Source organism: Monodelphis domestica, chromosome 4, assembly GCF_027887165.1.
Source record: "Monodelphis domestica isolate mMonDom1 chromosome 4, mMonDom1.pri, whole genome shotgun sequence".
NCBI lineage: Eukaryota > Metazoa > Chordata > Mammalia > Didelphimorphia > Didelphidae > Monodelphis > Monodelphis domestica.
In genome coordinates this window covers 1,793,549-1,814,793 of record NC_077230.1, presented here as the reverse complement: position 1 = coordinate 1,814,793, position 21,245 = coordinate 1,793,549, and the positions used below count along the sequence as shown (strand labels likewise).

Below are 21,245 nucleotides of genomic sequence, written 5' to 3'. Positions count from 1 at the left end.
TGTGGGGAGATGCAGAGCCAGGATCTTCTGGCTGCACGTAGGGAAGGACTTGACGTGTTCTGAACGAGTGCATTTCTCCAGCCGAGCCAACACTTACCTGCAAGTATCCCTTCTCGATCTACTAGAAGAAGTAGGCTCCGATGATGACGGGCTGACAGCAGGTACTTTCACAGGTCTTCAGGAGCAAGATTATCAGAGGGGAGTTTATTCACCTTAAATCGCTGACCCTCCCAACCCCGTAAGTGAGGAGTGAAGAGGGTGAGAACCCTCATGCGACGGAAGCCCTGACAATCCTTTGTTTTTCCTTCCACACTTGGCACACCCGAGTCTATTGCTTCCCATTTGTGTTCCTCTCGTTCTTTTGCCCACGCTTTGCCAGAAATGCTGCCTATTCCATCGGCACTTTTACAAAGCAAGCTTAGGAGCATCTCAGGTCTGGGAGGCCTATTTCAAATAAAGAAGTTTTGGGGAGAAGCCCACGGGCCAAGTAGACACCCACAAATATTAGTTCTACTTTTTAAGGTGACGAGGTGAGCAGAGTCCTATGAAAAGCCAGGGGCAGGGGGCAGCAAGGTACCACAGTGGCTGGAGGTGGGAATCCTGGGTTTAAATTTGGCCTCAGACACTTCCTAGCGGTGCGACCCTGGACAAGTCATTCAAACCTCACTGCCTAACCCGGATGACTCTTCTGCCTTGGAACCAAGATTGGTTCTAAAACAGAAGGTAAGGGGTGAAAAGAACTTTTTTCTAACTCAGCGAATCTGATTTTTATTTGATCATCACAACAACAAAAAACTGGCAGTGGAGACAATCTCTCACAACAGTCCACGGAGTCACCAAAACTGAACTTGGATGCGAAGCTTTTGGATATTCTGGACAGGCGGAAAGAGAACTGTTAAGAATACGAAATATACTTTCCATGCCTGGAGTTCTCCAAAATAGTTTAATATTAGGTACAGTGTAATGGCACTTAATACAGAACATTTTCCTGAGAGAAAAGAACACACAGCATGGTTTTGGGGAGTCATCCCTTGTCTTCACCTTTCAACATGCAGCACGTAATCAATATGAACAATGAGTCGTGTACCCTGTGTTACGTTTCCTACGGTTTACACGGCCACGTTGCATACACCCATATAGACGTCATCTTGGGGCATCTGCAGGCAACACCAGGTCCTCAACGACAATTCATAACGAAGATGTTCTCACAGGACTCGATGAGCACACAACGTCGAGCTAAGTTTGTCTTTGCAGCTAGGTCTGCGCACCATGGAATGTTTTCCAAAAATTAAATAGAATACTTTTGTCAATAAACATCCTATATACACGGAACAACGTCCAGCGAATCGCTTCTGGCTGAGCAGTACTCCTTGCTTTCCACTTTCTGATATGCAAATTCACAAACATATCTACGATCCATTTTGCCTCAAGTATCGACCTCTAAGTCAAAGTACAGTTTTGTACTTCGAAAGGAAACAACAACTATTACTTGGAGTCCTCATGCATCAAAATAGGCTTTACAGCCTTAAAAAAACCAGGGGAGGCATAGCATGGCCACACAATCTACATTGGGCTCGTTCAAACCGTACGATATTCCAGGCACAGACAAACTTCCTTGGAAAAGTGAAGGTGGCGACTTAAAAGTCCATCTCATGAGGAAGATGAAAAAGCCTGTTCTTTGGGGTTATTTCAATGAGGAGCCAACCTATTTTTCTTCTTCCTCGGCCATTTTGAAAAAGCAGGTTATTGTCAGTGATTTTCCTTTACTCAAGAATCCTGGAGGTCTAAAAAATCCCAACGGCCTAAAATCCCAAACTCCCTGTGCTGGGACCCAATTTAACGAATTTAACTGTGCTTACAGTATGGGGTAGCTTTGCTATAAAATGCCTATGTTTGCACACATCTACATATGCACTGATGAAAAAACAGCATGGAAAAGGAAAAGTGCCTGCCATTGCCATTTTTTCCCTTGGGACCTTGGACTCCTGGTGGACTCTAGTAGCAAAATATATTGTTTGACCTATGGATTTTCCCTTATACTTGTAGGGTACTGGTATGACATCCTCGGTTTTGTTTGAGTTACAAGTGATGAGGTTTTGGAGCAATTCAACACAGTTGGTGAGAGAATGTAGGAACAGGATGAATCTCTGAAGGTCCCTTTAAAGGTCTGGATGCTGTGTTGGAAGAGGATCCCTATTTTATGAAAATTGCACATTCCACAAAGCAAATCATCAACTGTCTGGAAAATTCTACCGTTTTGATTAATGCTAAACGCTGCCAAAGAGGAATTCTTACAGGAAGCCTTCGTGCCGAGAACAGCATCAACACGGGGTCTTCCTCATCGCGAATCGCCTAAAGTCTGCTTCTTCAAGGTGGACACCGTAAACACGTACATCAGACACAGCAGTTACAAGCTACAGATGTTGAATTTTCCTCGAACAGAATTTGGGGATGTCAGAAAAGCCAGATTTGGGGAAAACGTTCTCCTTACGACACTTGTTTTGAGGGACTCCTGGCCACAGCAGCGGATGGACATAGCACGGGGGAGGATCCGTGGATGAGTCATCGTCTCATTTCGGCGCGTGCTTCTCTAGGCGACGCCACACCGATGTCGTATGTAGACGCGGTAAAGGCGTCTCTTGCAAGGGAGCACGAGCACCCCGATGAAGGCCCCGGTCACATTCCCATTACAGACGTGAATCGCTATGGCCGTTCCCTCTTGTCATCGCTAACAAGATTTAACTGTTGAAGCTCAAGTATAAACGGAAGAGCCCCATGTGGCTGTTCTCATGGTCCTTCCCTGCTGCTGGCAGTCCAAGAACAGACTTCTGGATCCTGAGGGGTGACAGTGTTTAGATTTGCTTTTTCATAGCACAGAAAAGTCCCCCAACACCCCAATAGCTGGGTGCACGGGGCCATGGATAGCTTTTCAGTGCAAATGACTTTATGAGGTTCAGAAAGACCACACAGACCAGACAGGCTCCCGAACGGAGCGTCTTTCCAGAAACAAAAATGAAAGGAAAAAGCAGGAAAACGGCACGTTACAGAAGATAATCTTGATGGGAGAAGGGAGAACATTCACATTATAGATTTGTTCACTGTGACCACCTTCCACCTTAAAACACTGCTTGAGAAGGCATTAAGGGGGCAGCTGGGTAGCTCAGCGGATGGAGAGCCAGGCTTGGAGACGGGAGGTCCTGGGTTCAAATCTGGCCTTGGACACTTCCTAGCTGGGTGACCCTGGACAAGTCACTTGACCCCCCTTGCCTAGCCCTGACCACTCTTCTGCCTTGGAGCCCACACACAGTGTTGACTCCAAGACGGAAGACCAAAGAAAAGGTCCCTAAGTGCGCCATTCCACAGTTGATGTTGGTACGTGGTGGCAAGCCCAGTGAAATCAAATTTAAAGGGACAGTATTCCTGTTTGTGTACTTTATTGGCTTCCAACACGAAGGAAACTGGCCCGATGTTTATACTCGCAAAGCAAGTTTCTCTCCCGTTCGAGTCTCCTTTTCGTCCCGAACACGTTTTGAGCCCGCGCTGCGTGAGGTGGCAGGTCTGAAAAGGAGCTAAAGTGCCCTTTAGTGTGAGCGATTTCTCGTCCCCCCCAAACGAGTCCTTTTGTTGGAGTAGGAAGACAACAGCCCGGCTCGCATTTTTGGCTTCTTCGCCTCGTACCGTGCCCGCGCGGCGGCCCGAGCGCCGCCTCTCCCGTCTTTGGCGCCGGCGGGACTGGACGAGGTGGCGCAGTCTGGACGCCGTCCCCCGCGGGACCTCTCAGGCCTTGCTTCAGGACACGACAGGTCTCGGGTTCAAAAGGGTTTTATTCCTCAGAGTCCTCGCGGACGCCTCCACAGCGCAGCTCAGTAGCTGTACATCTGCTGCTGCGGCGGCGGCTCCGCGGCCTGCACCTGCGGCTGCCCGGGCGGCGGCGGCGCTCCCTGCGGGGGCTGCGGGGGCTGCAGGACGTCGGCCTGCGGCACGGCCCTCCAGCTCAGCGGCGGCTGCTCGGCCAGCTGGCTGCCCAGCGGCGTGATGGAATTGACCAGGGTGGTGAGGTTGATGAAGTGCGCCACGGACTGGGGGTTGGAGGCCTCGGCCTGGGCGTGCAGCTGGATGTCGTTCGGGCGGTTGTGCAGCATGGCCGACCCGCTGACCGTGTCGAAGGTCACCGTCAGAATAGAGTTGTCCAGCTGCAGCTGGCGTTCCGGGGCGGTGAGGTGGCCGACCGCCACGGGCTGGAGATTGGTGAACTGGGTGCCGGCCGCCGTGGTGATGGGGGTCACGGTGATGTTGGTCAGCCCGACCGAACTGGACGGCGCCGTGACGCTCGGGTCCCCCAGCGTCACCACCACCTGCGGGGCACACAAAAAAGCACACGTTGATGTGTGAGAGACTCTCCTGACTTAAGCACTTCCTGGGCCCCTGCAGGGTGTTAGCACAGCGCCCCGGGCCTGGGCAGGCTGCAACATCAGCGGACGTCAGGGGAGATCAAAGAGAAGGAAAGGATGCAGCAGAAACACACACGAAGCCTCAATGAGCAGAAAAGCAGGAAGAGGCCTGAGGCACGGAGCGCGCCACGTACGGCTGAATATTCAAAATAAAGCGGTCCTGGGTGAGGGAAAGGCTCTCAAATCAGCCTTTCCTAAGAGGTAACTAGTAGGGGAAAGGCAGCCTTCCAGTGGAGAGAGATCAGGGGAGAAGTCATGCAGGAACTTATAATCTAGTTAACAGAGAAGAGGCCTTCGGGTATCCTGGAAATAACAAAGCCTGTCTGGCGAAGGGCACCCTTGATCAGCAAAGACAAAGACTGGCTGGTCCGTCATCACCTCGAACGCCTCACGTCGCAGTTTCTCTCCTTTGATTCTACTTTACTTTGGCAATAAAGGACTAAGGGCACTGACCTGCTGAATGCTCTGGACAGCGGAGTTGGTCTCGTCGCCCACGTTGCCCGTGAATTCCGCTTCCTTTTCTGTGTAGTCGCTGAACGCGGGATCCTCGGACACCAGCGCGTCTTCCTCTTCATCCGGCTTTTGCTTTCGTTTGTGACTTCGTTTGGCCACTTTGATATGCTTCCCTTCTGGTAATTCTCCCTGTTCCAAAGCAAGTTCAGGCTATAGAAAAATATCCATTTTAGTAGGTGACAACCTCATTCTGACAGGATTATACAGCAGTGAAAACGAACCACAAAACAGCCGCCGTATCTAGAGGGGGAACGTCCAAGTACTCAAGGACTATCTTTCAGGCTTTGTGACCAGACCCTAAGCGGACAAAAACCTGTACCGCTTGGTCACATCAATGCTGACTTTGATGTATCTGGGGATTTTCTCTATTCTATAAAGCTTTTTTTGAACCGTCACCTTCCGTCTTAGAATCAATACTATGTGGTAAGGGCTGGGCAATGGGGGTTAAATGACGTACCCAGGATCACACCGCTGGGAAGTGTCTGAGGCCAGATTTGAACCCAGGACCTCCCCTCTCTGGGCCTGGCTCTCCATCCACTGAGCCCCCCAGCTGCGCCCTATGAAACTCTTATTAGTGCCCTCCCCCAAATTCACCTTTCTCTGCCACCTTTTCTAGATCTTTGGACATGACACGGGTATCAGCCATCCCTCTCTGCTACAGGTCTTGCATTCCCCGGTGCAGTTAATGGTTTCCATATTTCAGGGAGTTTCCTTTCACTTACCTGAACTATACCAATGGAAGAGGCATCAATGGTGGTTGTTTCTGGGAGGTGATCCAAGTCATCAATCCTGACTGAGAGGACCTGCAGGGAAGAAGCCCAAGCAAGACGCTTCCTAAGTCACAGAATTTGTGATCAGGTAACCGTTAAGCGTGCAGAAATGTAGGCCAAGTCATGCTTTGTGGGGATGGAAGAATGTCGAGTGTCGTTATTTTCTTTCCTTCTTACTTTGTTGTTGATGGCAGTGCTAAGACGAAGTAAAACGGCCCAAAGATCATTAGCCAGAGGAAGAAAAGGAAGTGAAGGATGAGGTGAAACTACAAATTTGATTACGTCCCTGAATGACAGAACCGAACACTTAGCCATTAGACAGATTAGAAAGTAGGAAAGGAACACAGCCCAACCCTTTCCCGATCGTTTTCTTTGTCTTCTATTTGGCTTTCAGCCGATGGTTCAAGGAACTCAAGATCTGTGCCTTTCTCTGTAATGTCTAGTACAAAGAATGTAGCTGACACGTACTCCCATTTGAAGAAAACAGAGATTCAAGAAAAATGTGGCCTTTGTGAAACAGATCAAATTGTTGAATCAGATTAAACTCCTATTTAGGAAGTAATTGTACACATGGTAAAAAGACTCTCACAAAACTTCAAGGTAGCACCCCTTGGAATAGCCAGTTCTCATAGATAAGGAAAGAGTTCATGACCTGACAGGAGACAGATGAAAATGATATGAAATAAAAATAATTTGGATTACAAAAAATTGAAAAGGTTTTGTACAAACCAGATTAATGCAGATAAAATCAGAAAGGAAACAATGAATTGAGAAAAAAAATCTTTTGATAAAGCTTTTCCAAAGAATGCTTGATATCCAAGCGATATAGGGAAGTGACTTAGATATATAATGACAGCCATTCCCAATAGGCAAGGCAAGAAGAATTTAGTAAATACTTACTACTGTCCCAAGGGCTGGGGATACAGATATAAGTAAAAGGAAGGACAGTTCCTGCCCTCAAGGAGCTTAGAGTCTTATAGAAAGAAAGAAAACATGAAAAATGTAGGGGAGAAGTGAAGAGAATGAAGATGTCAGAGACATGGTGTCCAAGTCTGGAAAGTCAGAAACACAGCTTGGAGAAGATAAAGATTGTTTAGCCTGGATTTTACCCAAAATGGAAGAATTCACCAATACTAGAAGAGGGCTGGCATAGTAGAGAGATTTTCCAGGGTGGGATTACAGATGAGACATGAGGAAGTCCAGGAAGTCTGAAGCACAGCCAGGAGTGGCCCAGTCTAGAGAGACTGTTAAAAGGATATGAAGAGGAAGTTCTCCAAGAATCCAAGTAAGTAAGACCCATGAGGAAAAAAATGCTCAAAACCACCAATAATTAAAAAAATACAAATTATAACAATTCTGAATTTCTCTACCAAATTGGCATAGATGACAAAAAGGAAAATAACACGGTTCGGAGATGATGTGGGGGAAAAAATGTAGGTCTGCGAACTGGTCCAGCCACTATGAAAAGCAATTTGGAGCTATGCCTCAAAAGCCACTAAACTGCAAACCTTTGGACCCCAACGTAACAATATTAGACCTATATAAGAAGAAAAGAACCCAGGTCAGAAATTCATAGCAACAATTTTGTTGTTGTAGCCAAAAACTGGAAACAATTGAGGAATGGCTGAATAAATAATAGTATGGATATAATAAAATAATATTATTGAGCTATAAGAAATAAGGAAGACAATGTTTTCAGAGAAACCTGAGAATTGTATGAGGTGATACTTGAAAAAACTGAGAGAACATTTTATGTCGTAACAACATCATTTTAAAAGAAAATTAACTTTCAGAAATTTAAGAATTCAGATCAATGTGGAAGGAAGCATGTTGTCTGTCTCCTCACAGGGGGAAGGAAGCAACAGAATTAGACCAATATTTTTGGTTTAGGCAAATTTATGGATTCATTTTGCCTGATCCTACTTATTTGTTATAAGGACTGTCTTTCCCATTTTATACCTAGAAAAGTTGAAATGGAGGGGGTGTGGTGAGAGTACGGAAGGGAAGCTATGGATAGGGTACCAAAACAGAAAGCAAAAAAGAGTTTCATTGAAAAAAAAAATTAAGCACCAAAGAAGGGAAAAAAGACATTTAGAAAGAAACAGATAAGTATTCAGGATGTTCTGAAAGTGATGCATTGAATTTATTATATTAAAAAGCAAAATATATATGATAAAGATTTATGTTTTCAAACTTTTTCTATTTGACATTGTATATGGAAATACTGGGGGTGGGTGGGATGTTATATTCAGAATAAAATACAAATTAAAAAAGAAATCGCTAATTCTCCAGTGCATTTAAAAAAAGTCATAAAAATCAGCTACATAATACCTATCATATAGCCAAATTCCCCTTTACCTTACACCTTCATTTTGTCATTCGTGAAGTTCTGGATGTGTGAAAAATACTAGGTGTGATATTGTGAATTTTAGATCTACTCCACCCTGCTTAGTCTAACAAAACTGGAATGTCTACACCCCTACTTAAGGATTAAGTATTGAGAAGGATGGCCTATGACAGAAGTGTGCTAGCAAATGACAAATCAGAAATAACTGACAGACCCATGGGCTGTCCCTAAGTCAAATGTAAGCTATCATTGGTACATGTGAGATGCAGGAAAGTGATGTAAAAATGGTCTATATATTTCATGTCACTTCCTCTCTCCAGCCTCTTTCCGCAGAGAGGTGGCTCTGGCAGCAGCGTGCTGAGCATCTTGGCATCTTGGCGTGGTGGCAGCTATTGTCCAGGTTTGGTGGTGAATTTCCTTGATACAATACTGGGAGAAGCTTAGTAGCCTAGTTCAGGTGAGGCATCTTCACTGAGCTCTCTCAGAGTTTAGGCTGATTCTTTTCTCCATTACCTTCCAAACACTATCCTCTTAGGAAAGCCTCTAATATTCTTCAAAGACCTTGTGGTGGAGGTCTTTGAACTCCCCTTGGCACAGGCTAGGCAGGAGAAATCCTATACCTTTTCCCTCTCTCTTTGCCTTAATTCCTTCCCTCTATATTAATTAAACCACCATAAAATTTCCAAACTGACTTGGGTATTTTATTTGGGATATTTCCTGGCGATCAAATTAATTTAGATTAAATCACAACCCTAAAATTACCCTTACAATATAAAGAAGATACACCATTTGATTCCTTTCCAAACCTGACCTCAAATCAGAGTTCTTTAACTATTTGGCCTACTGATTCCCTACTTCACTATTTTTTGGGATAAAACAAATTACAGACTTAATAATTAGTAAAATAGCAAATTATATACTAGCTCAATAGAAGAAATAAAAGCAATAATGATGGTCTGAAAAAGTAGTATATTAAATGGGTTTTATTATCCTAACAAATGATGAATATGAAGTCAGGTTAACTGATTAAAAATCTGTGAAGTGGAGAGTTATTTTTAATATGGAAATTGGATTAAAATGAACATATTAAATGTTGAATAAGAAACGCATTGATATTTATGGCCTAATAACATAATTATGGAATTCAAATATGGCCTTAAACACTTATTTGCTGTGTGACTCTTGGCAAGCTACTTGAGCCTCTGCTTGCCTTAATCCATTGGAGAAGGAAATGGTAAGCCACTCCAGTATCTTTGCCAAGAAAATCCCATTGAAAGAATGGCTCACAGGGTTGCAAAGAATTGGAAATGACTGAGCATCTTTATAGATAAATAATTACCTAAAAGAATTCTTTGAAAGTCCAACTCAAGTTGTGAAAGTACTAAATTATACCAAATTCAATGCAATAAGCACTTATTTTAAGACTAAAGCGTAGTGCTAGGGTGGTGATGGTGAACCTTTTAGAAGGGCAGGTGATGTCCTCAGGTGTGTGTGGAGAGAGGGAGGGGAGCAGCCTGGCCCCATGTCTCTCTGGCTTTCTAGTAATCTCTGACAAACTTTGTGCTGGGGTGATGGTGGGTGTGCCCATGGAGAGGGTTCTGAGTGCTGCCTCTGGCATGTGTGCCATAGGTTCGCCACCATGGTGCTAGGGTATGTCAGGCCCGCCCTTATGCTAAGGATCTTACCCTAAATTATGTTCCTATAGAGGGAAGTTCTATTACCGTCACCAAACGCTATACTAGCAAATGTTAACTCACCTCTGGATGCTTGCGCCTCATGTGCCGACTCATTGAAGCCCTGGTTGAAACTTTTGTTCCACATAGCTGACAACTCTGAGCTTCTACTTTGTCATGAGTTAGCTGAATGTGTTTTTGAAGCATATACTCTGTGACATACTTTTTGTCACACACAGAGCAGGTCCACTGTTTTCCCACTTCATAAGGAAAAGATTTAAATAAAATACAGTTACAGATATAATTATGTGCTAATAAAAGAGTAAAACAAATTCCAAAATTCAGCAAACATTTAAGTGCCTACTAACAAGATGACAGCAGAATGGATTAGAAACAAGGAAACAACAAGTCTATAAGAAACACACTTGAAACAGGAAAACAGATAGAATTAAGGGGCTGGGGCAAATGCATCAGCTAAGGTACAAAAGGCTAGAGCAACAATCATAATTTAAGACAAAGCTAAAGCAAAACCAAATCTAACTAGAAGATGATCAATGAAATTACATTTTGTTATAAGATACCATAGACCAGTGATGGCGAACCTATGGTATGGGTGCCAAAAATGGCACATGGAGTGCTCTCTGTGGGCATGCAGCTGCTCCCTCCCCCCATCCCGAGTTGGTTACTAGAAAGCAGAGGGACTTGGGCAGAGCTGCTCCCCTCCCCCTCTCCACCGCTCCTGAGGACATTTTTTCACCCCCCCCACCCCTCTGCCCAGCAGTCAATAGGAGTGCACAGGGGGTAAAGTGGTCAGCTCACAGGTGGCAGAGTGGGGGGAGAGTGGAGCTTTGCATGGCACCTTCACAAAAATTGACCCTGTATTAGGGCATAACAACCTCAGAAACAAATAAAGGAAAACAGAAAAATCAAATTCATCTTTTTGATTCATAATGGAGTAAAAATTATATTCAGTAGAGTGCCTGACAACACATTAATTTCTGGGTACAAGAAAAAGAAATGACAGCCCCTGGCTTCAAGAAGCTTATCATCTAAGATGGAGAGTACAACATGGACACATATTACTACGTTGGAATGTGACAGGGCAGTGACGAGATCGAGGCTGTGCTCCAGGAAAACGGGAGGTGGGGAAGGTCCTGGGGTGGGCTGGGGAGGGTAAAAGGAAGACCTGGGAATCAGGAGATAATTCTGGCGTTTGTCTGGGAAAGGCCATGGGTAGCCTTGGAAACAAGAGCTTCATTGAGCCGTGTTTATTACCACAAGCCAGGAAGACCAAAGCCTAAAAATTAGGCTGCATGTAAGAAAAAACCAGCCCCCAAACACAGGCAGGCTTCATATTACGACCCTCGTGAACAGACACGGGGGAGCTGAAAGTCAAGGCAGGGTAATACGTGGTTTTCTTATTTAACGGGCATCCCGCCTCCGCTCACCCTAATACGCTCCAAAACGTTCTAAGGATCAATAATGGCCTTCTGGCTCAGAAGACATTCTACTCCTTTGGCTGGAGGGCTGCCCTCTCTGCTGGACGGAGCGCGGAATGATATTTACCTGTGTGAATGAGTTTGTGGGTCTCCATTGTATTTCTTTCACTAAAAGTCTTTCCACACAACTCACACATGAAATCTTTAATCCCTGTAACAGAAAGTTACATTTAATTACAGAGAGGTCAGACGAGAAGAAGCGACGGAAAAAAGAGCGACGGGCGGCTCACGTCCGTGTTTGCAGACGCTCCTGGGCTAGAAGAGCGTTTCCAGAAGGCGGTACTCGCCTTTGTGGCTGTTATTTAGGGCTCTTTTAAGCCAAGGGGAAATGGCATCGCGCGTTCCTGGATGGCCACGCGGCCAGGAAGCCTTGGCCCCTTCGTATTCCTCCACAACCGCCTTCCTCTGCCGTCACTCCCTTAGAACCCCTACGGAAAGCCACAGGCGTCTCACCAAAGGCTCGACTGCCCTCCTAAGAGCACGCCCTGAGAGCATTTTCGTTGGAAATCAAAAAAGTCCTCACAGTTTGGGGTTCACAGACTGTTGGTCTTGTGAAGCCAACGGACCCCGAATGTCCTCGGGCAATAAATATTTCCTAAGTGCGCCCCGTGCAGCAGGCAGCATGCTAAGCATTAGGGATGCTAATAGGGACAAGCATGGCTGGTCTCAAGGATTTCAGTCTAATAGGAGAGAGAATATGCAAATAAGCAGACAGATAACAAACAGGATAATTTGGAGATAGGCATTAAAGGGGATTGGGAAGAGCTTCCTATGAAAGGCAGGATTTTAATGAGAGCTTAAAGGAAACTAGGGGCTAGGACTGTGGTGGCAAACCCATGACACACGTGTCAGCACGGACACGCATGATGACACGTGGCTGCATGCGGGCTCAGCACTCCTCAGTGCCCGGGAGCCGCCTGGGAAGCCGTGCACCCACAGTCGTGGCCATGCCCTGGCTCGGCCCAGGGTGAGGGCTGCTCCATGGGCTGGCTGCGGGGGCCAAGTGGCAGGGGGTGCATGCCAGGCAGCAGGGGCGTGGGGGGCTCCTTTGGGGGCAGGAAGGAGGAGTGCACTTGTGGAAGGAATGCACAAGGGCAGGCAGGCTGTCAGGCAGCAGCCACTGCTCTCACAGTGCCCTTGGGCCAGCCAGCTGGGGAGGGGTGGGATGGTGCCTGACCAGTGGAAGACTGGGCAAGGCTCTGGCCCAAGTACAATGGAGGAGTGCCTGGAACCCATTACCAGACACTTTTAGCACCCTGAAAATATATAGCAATGGCTTTACTCACAATCTTTCCCTCTACGTACTTTTGTGAGACCTTATTCTCAGTGTTAAATAAGATCAAAACCAACAAAAGAAACAGATGGACAGATGAAGTTAGTAGTGTTTGCTTGGGCTTGAAGCACACAAAATATTAACTTTCAATTGAAGATTTAGTCAATGAACTTCAGTAACAAAAAAAGTCACTAATAGGCAGGTTAGTTCAAGAATCCCCCTCCCCCTCACTTATCTTAGTTCACAGCATCCCACACAAGTTAAATAATATCAAGACCAACAAAAGAAACTGGCTGACAGATGAGCAAAGAAGTCACTAAGCAGGTAAGTTAAATAATTAGTTTTTGGTTTATTAAATAGTTATATATTATAATTATACATTTTTGTTATTTAAACTATAAATGTGAAATTATAGGTTTTTTTCATGAAATGACACACCACCCGAGTTATGCTCGGTTTTTTGGTGAATTTTGACACACCAAGCTCAAAAAGTTGCCTATCATTGGGCTAGGAGGTAGAGATGGAGAAGAGAATTCAAAGCTTTGGGGATAGTCAGTGACAATACGCAGGGATGGAGATAGGAGGTCTTGTTTGAAAAGTAACAAAGAGGCCAATGTCACTGGATCAGAGAATACAGGGTAGAGTAAGGTGCAAGACTGGAAAGATAGGAGACTACCAAATACAGGATTTTATATTTGATCCTACAGGTGATAAGGAGCCATTGGAGTTGGCTGAGTGGGAGAATGTAGTGGGACTGACATGGTAAAACCTGGGCTTTAGGAATAGCACGTTGACATCTGAGTGGAGGACTGCCTGGAGTGGGGAGAGATCTGTGGCAGGGAGACCAACCAGCAAGCTCTTACAATAATCCAGGTGTGAAGTCATAAGGATCTGAACCAGGCGGTAAAAAGATCAGAAAAGAAAAGGGGGAGCATATTGAAGATGTCGTGAAGGCAAAAATCAGTAGACGTTGGCAGCCTTTCCATCGAGGCACGTTAGATGCCATTCTATCCTTGCAGCATCTCCTTGTTATGTTAAGGCTAAGGAGTGAGAGAGAGGAATTGAGGATGACTAAGATTTAGGGACTAAGGAAATAGGGGAGGGTTTGGGGGTAAAAAAATTTAATGTTTGGACATCTTGAGTTAAAGATGTCAACAAGATATCCACTTTGAAGTATACAATAGCCAGTTGTAAGATGCAAGTCTATCATAAAGAGGGTAGGGCTAGATAATGAGATCTGAGAATCATTAACATAGACATTACATTTGAATACATGAGAGCTAATACAATCACCAAATGAAACTGTATATAAGAAGAAAAAATGGCCAGTGACAGCTAATATTTTTAAGTGCATAAAATAGGCAGGCTTACACATCACAAAAGAAACCAATTATATTGAAATATATTGAAAATGCTAAGTAAACGAGTTCATGAACTAGAAATTAAGGTGAGTGGAAAACAAACACCTATACAAGCTAAGAGACAATTTTTCTATTTTGCCTCACTGGGAAAAACTCTGGGAAGATCTCTACTGTTTCCAAAATTGGAATAATAACAGCTTTCTGCATCATAAACAAGGGTTAAGAAGGATGTTTTCTCATCAGAGCTCTGCTATTCCATACAGTCTATCACTAACCTAACACCCCTAAAATGATTAAAAGCTGAAACAATACTAATAGTGTCAGCAATGGGACCTTTTCAGGGCTGGTGTGGCCCTTTTGGAATGTTTCAGCCCTCTAGAAATCTCTAGGAGTTACCTTCTTATTAGCTTATGTGGGAACATAGTCTGAATTGCCCAAATAGCTAGAAAGGTACAACTTGAAACAGATATTAGGAACATCCCATCCTTCCCTAGACCTTTGCTGGCTACAAAAAAGATTCTTCAATGGTTTTCTTTGAAATTCTTCTTTGCTTGGATATAGAAGCTAAGTTATCACAAAATCATTTATTTAAAGGAATTACTGGAGGTGGAGCCAAAATGGCAGCATAGAGGCAGCAAAAGTTCAGACCTCTGAAAACCCTCCCTCACCAATTAAAAACCAAATGCTCCTAGGGGACTGAAAACCAAATCTAACAACAGGACAGAGCTAAGGGACCCTCCTGCTGGACTAAACTTAAAAGGTACACCACCAAAAAGCCTGAATTCAAGAATATTCTTCGGTTTAATGGGAAGGAAGAAGGAAGGTCCCAGGACCCCTCCCCCACCTACAGTACTGAGCCTCTAGAAGTGGCTGGAATCTCTGGGAGGGCAAGGGCATTAATTAGTCTGGAGGGAGTACCTTGTGGGCAAAGCTGTGTCAGGGCACATCCAGCTCTGCAAGTCCAACTCCCATTGGGCTTAATTTCATCAAGCCTTCAGAGGGCAATGCATAATTGAAAATCTGTTACCCTAAATAATAGCTACATTTCCCAGGCTTCTACTGACTTCCTGTTATTACATACTTCCTATAGATAGGGGATATTAGGCAGGGACGTGGAAGGTCCCATCTCTTTGCTATCTGTCCCGAGCTTGGTGGTGGTAAGGTGAGCTTTTGAACTGGTTGATCAGCCATGGGCACATGGTCTTTTAACTTTGTATCTTCTTTATTCCTTGATTTCTAATGATCATTGAATAAACCTCTATAAAATGTATTATTTCTATTATTAGAGATTTAATTTTTACAGCAGGAAAACTCAAGCTCCAACACCCCTCCTCCACAGACTGCTCTGAGAACCTTGCTAAGTTACAAGGGTGAAGGCTGACAGAAAAGTCCAAACCCATAGATCCAGTGCATAATGTGGGGAGCAAGAGTGAAGGCAACTGGAGGGGAAAAAGAAAGGGCAAATATGAGCAAACAACAGCAAAAGAAAAAAGAAATTATAATCAACAGCTTCTATCCTGGCAATGAACAAAGAGCAAATGTAGCAGAGGCGGATCAAGGAACACCAAGCAAAAACACGGAAACTCCAGTGAATTGGACACAGGCTTTGGAAGAACTCAAAATACAATTCAAAACACAATTAAGAGAGGCAGAAGACAACTGGGAAATGAACTTAAAAAGCAAAGTAATCTGGAAACAGAAAATAGTGTCTTGGAAGTCAAAATTAATCAGCTTGAAAATGAGGCAAAGGAGATGAAAGATGAGAGGCAAAGAAGATGAAAGATGATCTCCAAAGAAAATCAGATCAGAAGGAGAAGGATGACTAAAAAGCCAGGGATGAAATCCAGTGTTTAAAAACCAGAATACAACAATTAGAAGCAAGAAACTTCACAAGGAAGCAGGAAACTATAAAACAAAATGAAAAGAATGAAAAAATTGCGGAAAATATGAAGCACCTCATTCACAAAACAGAAGATTTACAAAATTGTTCCAGGAGAGACAATGTAAGAATCATTGGTCTATTGGAAGACCATGATGAAAGAAAAAGCCTGGACATCATAGTACAGGAAATTATCTAAGAAAACTGCCCTTATATTCTAGAACAAGAGGGAAAAGTGGAAACTGAAAGAATCCACAGATCACCTCCTGTACTTAATCCCCAACTGACAACACCCAGGAATGTTATAGCCAAATTCAAGAACTATCAGACCAAGGAAAACTATTACAAGCTGCTAAGAAAGAAGTCATTCAGATACCATGTAACTACAGTGAGGATAACACAGGATCTGGCTGCATCTACACTGAAGGACTGAAAGGCATGGAATATGATATTCTGGAAAGCAAGGGAACTAGGTCTACAACCAAGAATCAATTACCCAGCAAAACTGACTATTTTCTTACAGGGGAAAGTATGGTCATTTAATAAAATAGAAGAATTCCAATGATTCGTAAAGAAAAGACCAGACCTGAACAGAAAATGTGATGCCTAAGCACAGAACTGAAGAGAATCATCAAAAGGTAATTAAGCAAGGGGTAAAAAGACAAACAAAACAAACAAAAAAAACCCAAGTCCTTTTTTTAAGGGACCCAATAAGTTAAAATGATATGTATCCCTACAAGAAAAGAGAACATTGGTAACTCTTAAAAATTGTTTTTATCACCTGGGTAGCTAGAAGACTTATACTTAGAGGGAATAGTGACAAACTATATAGGATGAAATGCCAAGATATAAATATGTACATAGATATATGCATGGATAAATACATACAGATGTGTGTATATGTGTGTGTGTGTGTGTGTGTGTGTGTGTGTGTGTGTGTATACATACCACTAGAGTTAAAAAAAGAGGTTAATACTAAGAGAAATGGGAAAAGAAACAAAATGGGGTAAATTTATATGTCACAAAGAAGCACATGGCGGGGGGGAGGGAAGAACATTAATACACTGGAAGGATAAAGAGGTTGGGGATAGTAAATACTCAATTCTTACATGCATTTTAATCGACTCAAAAAGGGAAGCACGATCAAATCCATTGGGGCAGAGAATTGATTTGCGTCCTATAGGGAAGTAGAAGTGTAACAAACAGACTGGTGGGGAGAGAAGCAATACAAGGGAGGGAGAGGGTGGAGGCATAGTTTAAAAAGACTGTAAAGAAAATAAGAGGGGAATAAGAAGGGAGGGGGGTAGAAAGGGAAGTAAAATAAGGGTGGGAATTAGGGTTACTGATTAAAAACAAAATATTGGTGTAGAGGGAAATAGTGAAAGAAGAAAGGGCAGGACTAGGAGTGGAAATCAAAATGCTGGGAAATACACAGCTGGTAATCATAACTCTGAATGTGAATGGAATGAACTCACCCATAAAAAGCAAGCCAATAGAAGACTGGATTAGAAACCAAAATCCTACCATATGTTGTCTACAAGAAACACACACAAGGAAGGTATACACACATAGAGTAAAAGTAAGCAGATGGAGACAAATCTATTGGACATCAACTAAGAAAAAGAAGGCAGGAGTCACAAACATGATATCTGACAAAGTCAAAATAAAAGTAAATCTAGTTAAAAGAGATAGGGAAGGTAATTACATCCTGATAAAAGGCAGTATTGACAATGAAGAAATATCAGTACTCAATATGTATGCACCAAATGCATAGCATCCAGATTTTTAAAGGAAAAACTAGTGGAGCTCAAGGATGAAATAGATAGAAAAACTATACTAGTGGGAGACCTGAACCTTTCTCTATCAGAACTAGATAAATCAAAACAAAAAATAAATAAAAAAGAAGTAAGAGAAGTGAATGAAATCTTAGAAAAATTAGTTAGTAGACATGTGGAGAAAAATAAATAGGGACAAAAAGGAATACACCTTTTTTTCAGCAGCACATGGTACATTCACAAAGATTGATTATGTACTAGGGCATAAAAACATTGCAAATAAGTGCAAAAGAGCAGAAATAATATATGCAACCTTCTCAGATCACAATGCAATGAAAATAATAATTAGTAAGGGTACATGGAGAGGTAAATCAAAAATTAATTGGAAATTAAACAATACGATTCTTCTAAATCAGTTAAAGAACAAATCAGAGAAACAATAATTTCATTGAAGAAAATGACAATGATGAGACATCCTTTCAAAACCTATGGGATGCTGCCAAAGCAGTACTCACGGGGAAATTTATATCCTTGAATTCATATATTAACAAATTAGGGTGGGCAGAGGTCAATGAATAGGGCTTGCAAATTTAAAAACTAGAAAGTGAACAAATTAAAAATCCTCAGATGAAAACTAAATTAGAGATCCTAAAAATCAGAGAAATTAATAAATTTGAAAGTCAAAGAACTATTGATTTAATAAATAAGACTAGAAGCTGGTACTTTGAAAAAAAAACAAAATAGACTAAGTACTGGTCAATCTCATTTTAAAAAATGAAAGAAGAAAACCAAATTGACAGTGTCAAGATGAAAAGGGAGACCTCACCTCTAATGAAGAGGAAATTAAGGCAATCATTAAAAATTATTATGCCCAATATACATGGCAACAAATATGACAAACTAGGTGATATGGATGACTATTTACAAAAATATAAATTGTCTAGACTAACAGAGGAAGAAATAGAATACCTAAACAATCCCATATCAGAAAAAGAAATTGAACAACTCCCTAAAAAAAAATCCCCAGGACCAGATGGATTCACAAATTAATTCTATCAAACATTCAAAGAACAACTAATCCCAATATTATACAAACTATTTGCAAAGAAGGAGTTCTACCAAATTCCTTTTATGACACAAATATGGTACTGATTCCAAAGTCAGGAAGGTCAAAAACAGAGAAAGAAAACTACAGACCAATCTCCCTAATGAACATATATGCAAAAATCTTAAATAGAATACTAGCAAAAAGACTCCAACAAGTGATCACAAGGGTTATTCACTATGACCAGCCAGGTAGGATTCAGACCAGGGATGCAGGGCTGGTTCAGTATTAGGAAAACCATCCACATAATTGACCATATTAACAAACAAATTGACAAAAAATCACATGATTATCTCAATAGATGCAGAAAAAGCCTTTGATAAAATACAACACCCTTTCCTATTGAAAACACTAGAAAGTATAGGAATAGGAGGGCCTTTCCTAAAACTAATAAAAAGTATGTATCTAAAACCATCAGCAAACAAAATCTGCAATGGGGATAAACTAGATGCATTCTCAATAAGATCAGGAGTGAAACAAGGATGCCCATTATCACCTCTATTATTTGACATTGTACTAGAAACACTAGCAGTAGCAATTAGAGAAGAAAAAGGAATTGAAGGTATTAATATAGGCAATGAAGAGACCAAGCTATCACTCTTTGCAGATGCTATGATGGTCTACTTAAAGTATCCTAGAGAATCAACCAAAAAGATAGTGGAAATAATCAACAATTTTGGCAAAGTTGCAGGATACAAAATAAACCCACATAAATCATTAGCATTTCTATATACTTCCAACACATCTCCAAAAAAAAAAAAGACGAAGGGAAGGAAAGAATGTTCTAAATTGGCTAAATAATATTTAAAAAATAATAATAAAGGAATTACCACTAAGTGTAGGGAATAATATGAAAAGAAGAGTGTGATCAGTTTCTCCTTTTCTATTATTTCCTTCGAAACCAAAAATAACATTATATCATTTGTAAAAAATAACTAGAACAACAATTTAGATAAATCCTATCGGGACTGTCACTTAACTAATGTACAAATAAAGAATTATTTCTAGGCTTAAATTTATTTCCTAATTCAACTTAAAGATAGGACAAAGTTGTCAGGATTCTGTCATATTTGGAATCGAGTTCACTTCAATTCAATATTTAAGTTCATACTATATGGAAGGCATTATGCTACTTACTCCTGGGATACAAAGGCAAATTACTTTCAAGGAGCTCATGTTTTTGTTGTAAAGATACGATATGCACATAAATAAATATAATAAAAGATGGGAAGTTAGAAAGGTAAGGGAAAAATTAGACAGGGTCTTCTGGGAGTATCTGAAAACAGAGCACCGAAAACTAGGGGAATAAATAATCCTCAGAGTTGTTATAGTCCCATTCGGGATCCTGAGATGGCCAGTGTGCTGCATTGGGTCCCCGGGCTTTATTGACATGAGAAATTATTTGATTTTTCTCACGCTCAGTTAAAAAAGCCTGGAGCAAGTTTTCAACGTCTTTGTAAGATGGATTATACTGAAACAATATGTCTGCCATATTTTTTGTTATCAGAAAGGGATCTTGTTCAAATGTGGGAACATTTCGTGTGAATTCATTTATGTCTTGGGGAGTAAATGGCATATTGTGCCTTAGAGTCACCACATCCCCATTCCGTCCTATTTCAGGTACTTCTCTTAGAGGACACAGGCCTCTAGTTGAATTTGGTACCTGTGAGTCAGTTTGACTAAAAGGAGTTTCCTTAGAAGGATGAGATTCCTCGGGGCTGGAATTGGTTTCTGGGTAGGAGAAGGAATAGGAGAAACTGGGATGTCAGAAGGTGGGATTTCAGAAGGGTTTTGGGGATCAAGTTCAGCCAAGATTTGCAGACTACGAGAGAACAGTCTGTTAGCTGAGCTATAGGAGGCATTTTCCATCTCCATTTCGGGGGAGGGAATTTCCTCATTTAGAGGTCCAGAAACAGGTTTGTCAGGTTCAGGCATGTTTTTGGTGGGGTCAATATTTGCCAATTGATCCTGTAAGAAGCATTTTAAATTATCCAATTGGTTTTGCATGTTTTCTTGCATTTTAGCTTCAAATTTCTTCAAGGTAGCATTTCTCGTCACAGTATTTGGAGTATAAAAATGAAATGACCTAAGAACATAAGAAATGGGAGGTATTCTGGACACAAAGAAAAGGAGGAAGACACTAATGATCTCATGGAGAAAATTAAGAAAGGACTGACATAATTAACAGATATGATTGCTAAACTGGAAAAAGGGCATGACACTCAACCAATGGCACTTGCCCCTCAGGGGGGCGCCCAAGGAACTCCCCAAATACTATGAAGGTGTGTGTGTGTGGGGGCTGGGGCACAGGAATCAGAACCAATTATCTTAATGACCTAACATCTACCGGGAATTTGTCTTCAAGACCGACTAGGGGGTATTCTTTCACTGATGAATCTCTTCTAACAGTGGTGAATGTCTTTGGCAAGAATGAATAATTAGCAGACTGAAACATTTCCATTTGCAAAGATCAGAAAAAGCATATATTAAATTTAACACAGTAGTACCCAAACTATCCAACTTAACTGTAACTTTTGTGTATTTTTAAAAAAACGTTTAATTGGTGATTTTGTGTGTGTGTTTTGGTGTCATTATCACT

General features: G+C 42.1%; 1 protein-coding gene across 2 annotated transcripts in view; it reads right to left on the bottom strand.

Annotated features, from left to right (window-relative positions):
• Nucleotides 1–924: 924 nt before the first annotated feature.
• PRDM15 (PR/SET domain 15) overlaps nucleotides 925–21,245 on the bottom strand; it is a 166,575-nt gene continuing 146,254 nt past the window's right edge. Inside the window, exons 19-23 of one of the 2 annotated variants that reach the window (XM_056797057.1) lie at nucleotides 11,321–11,404; nucleotides 9,839–10,014; nucleotides 5,687–5,767; nucleotides 4,905–5,093; nucleotides 925–4,355 (exon numbers count right to left, since the gene is read on the bottom strand). In XM_056797057.1, the coding sequence (XP_056653035.1) occupies nucleotides 3,864–4,355; nucleotides 4,905–5,093; nucleotides 5,687–5,767; nucleotides 9,839–10,014; nucleotides 11,321–11,404 (1,022 nt within the window). In that variant the 3' untranslated portion in view covers nucleotides 925–3,863. Of the gene's footprint in view, nucleotides 4,356–4,904; nucleotides 5,115–5,686; nucleotides 5,768–9,838; nucleotides 10,015–11,320; nucleotides 11,405–21,245 lie in introns of both variants that reach the window. The other variant, XM_056797056.1, reaches the window with a different exon arrangement.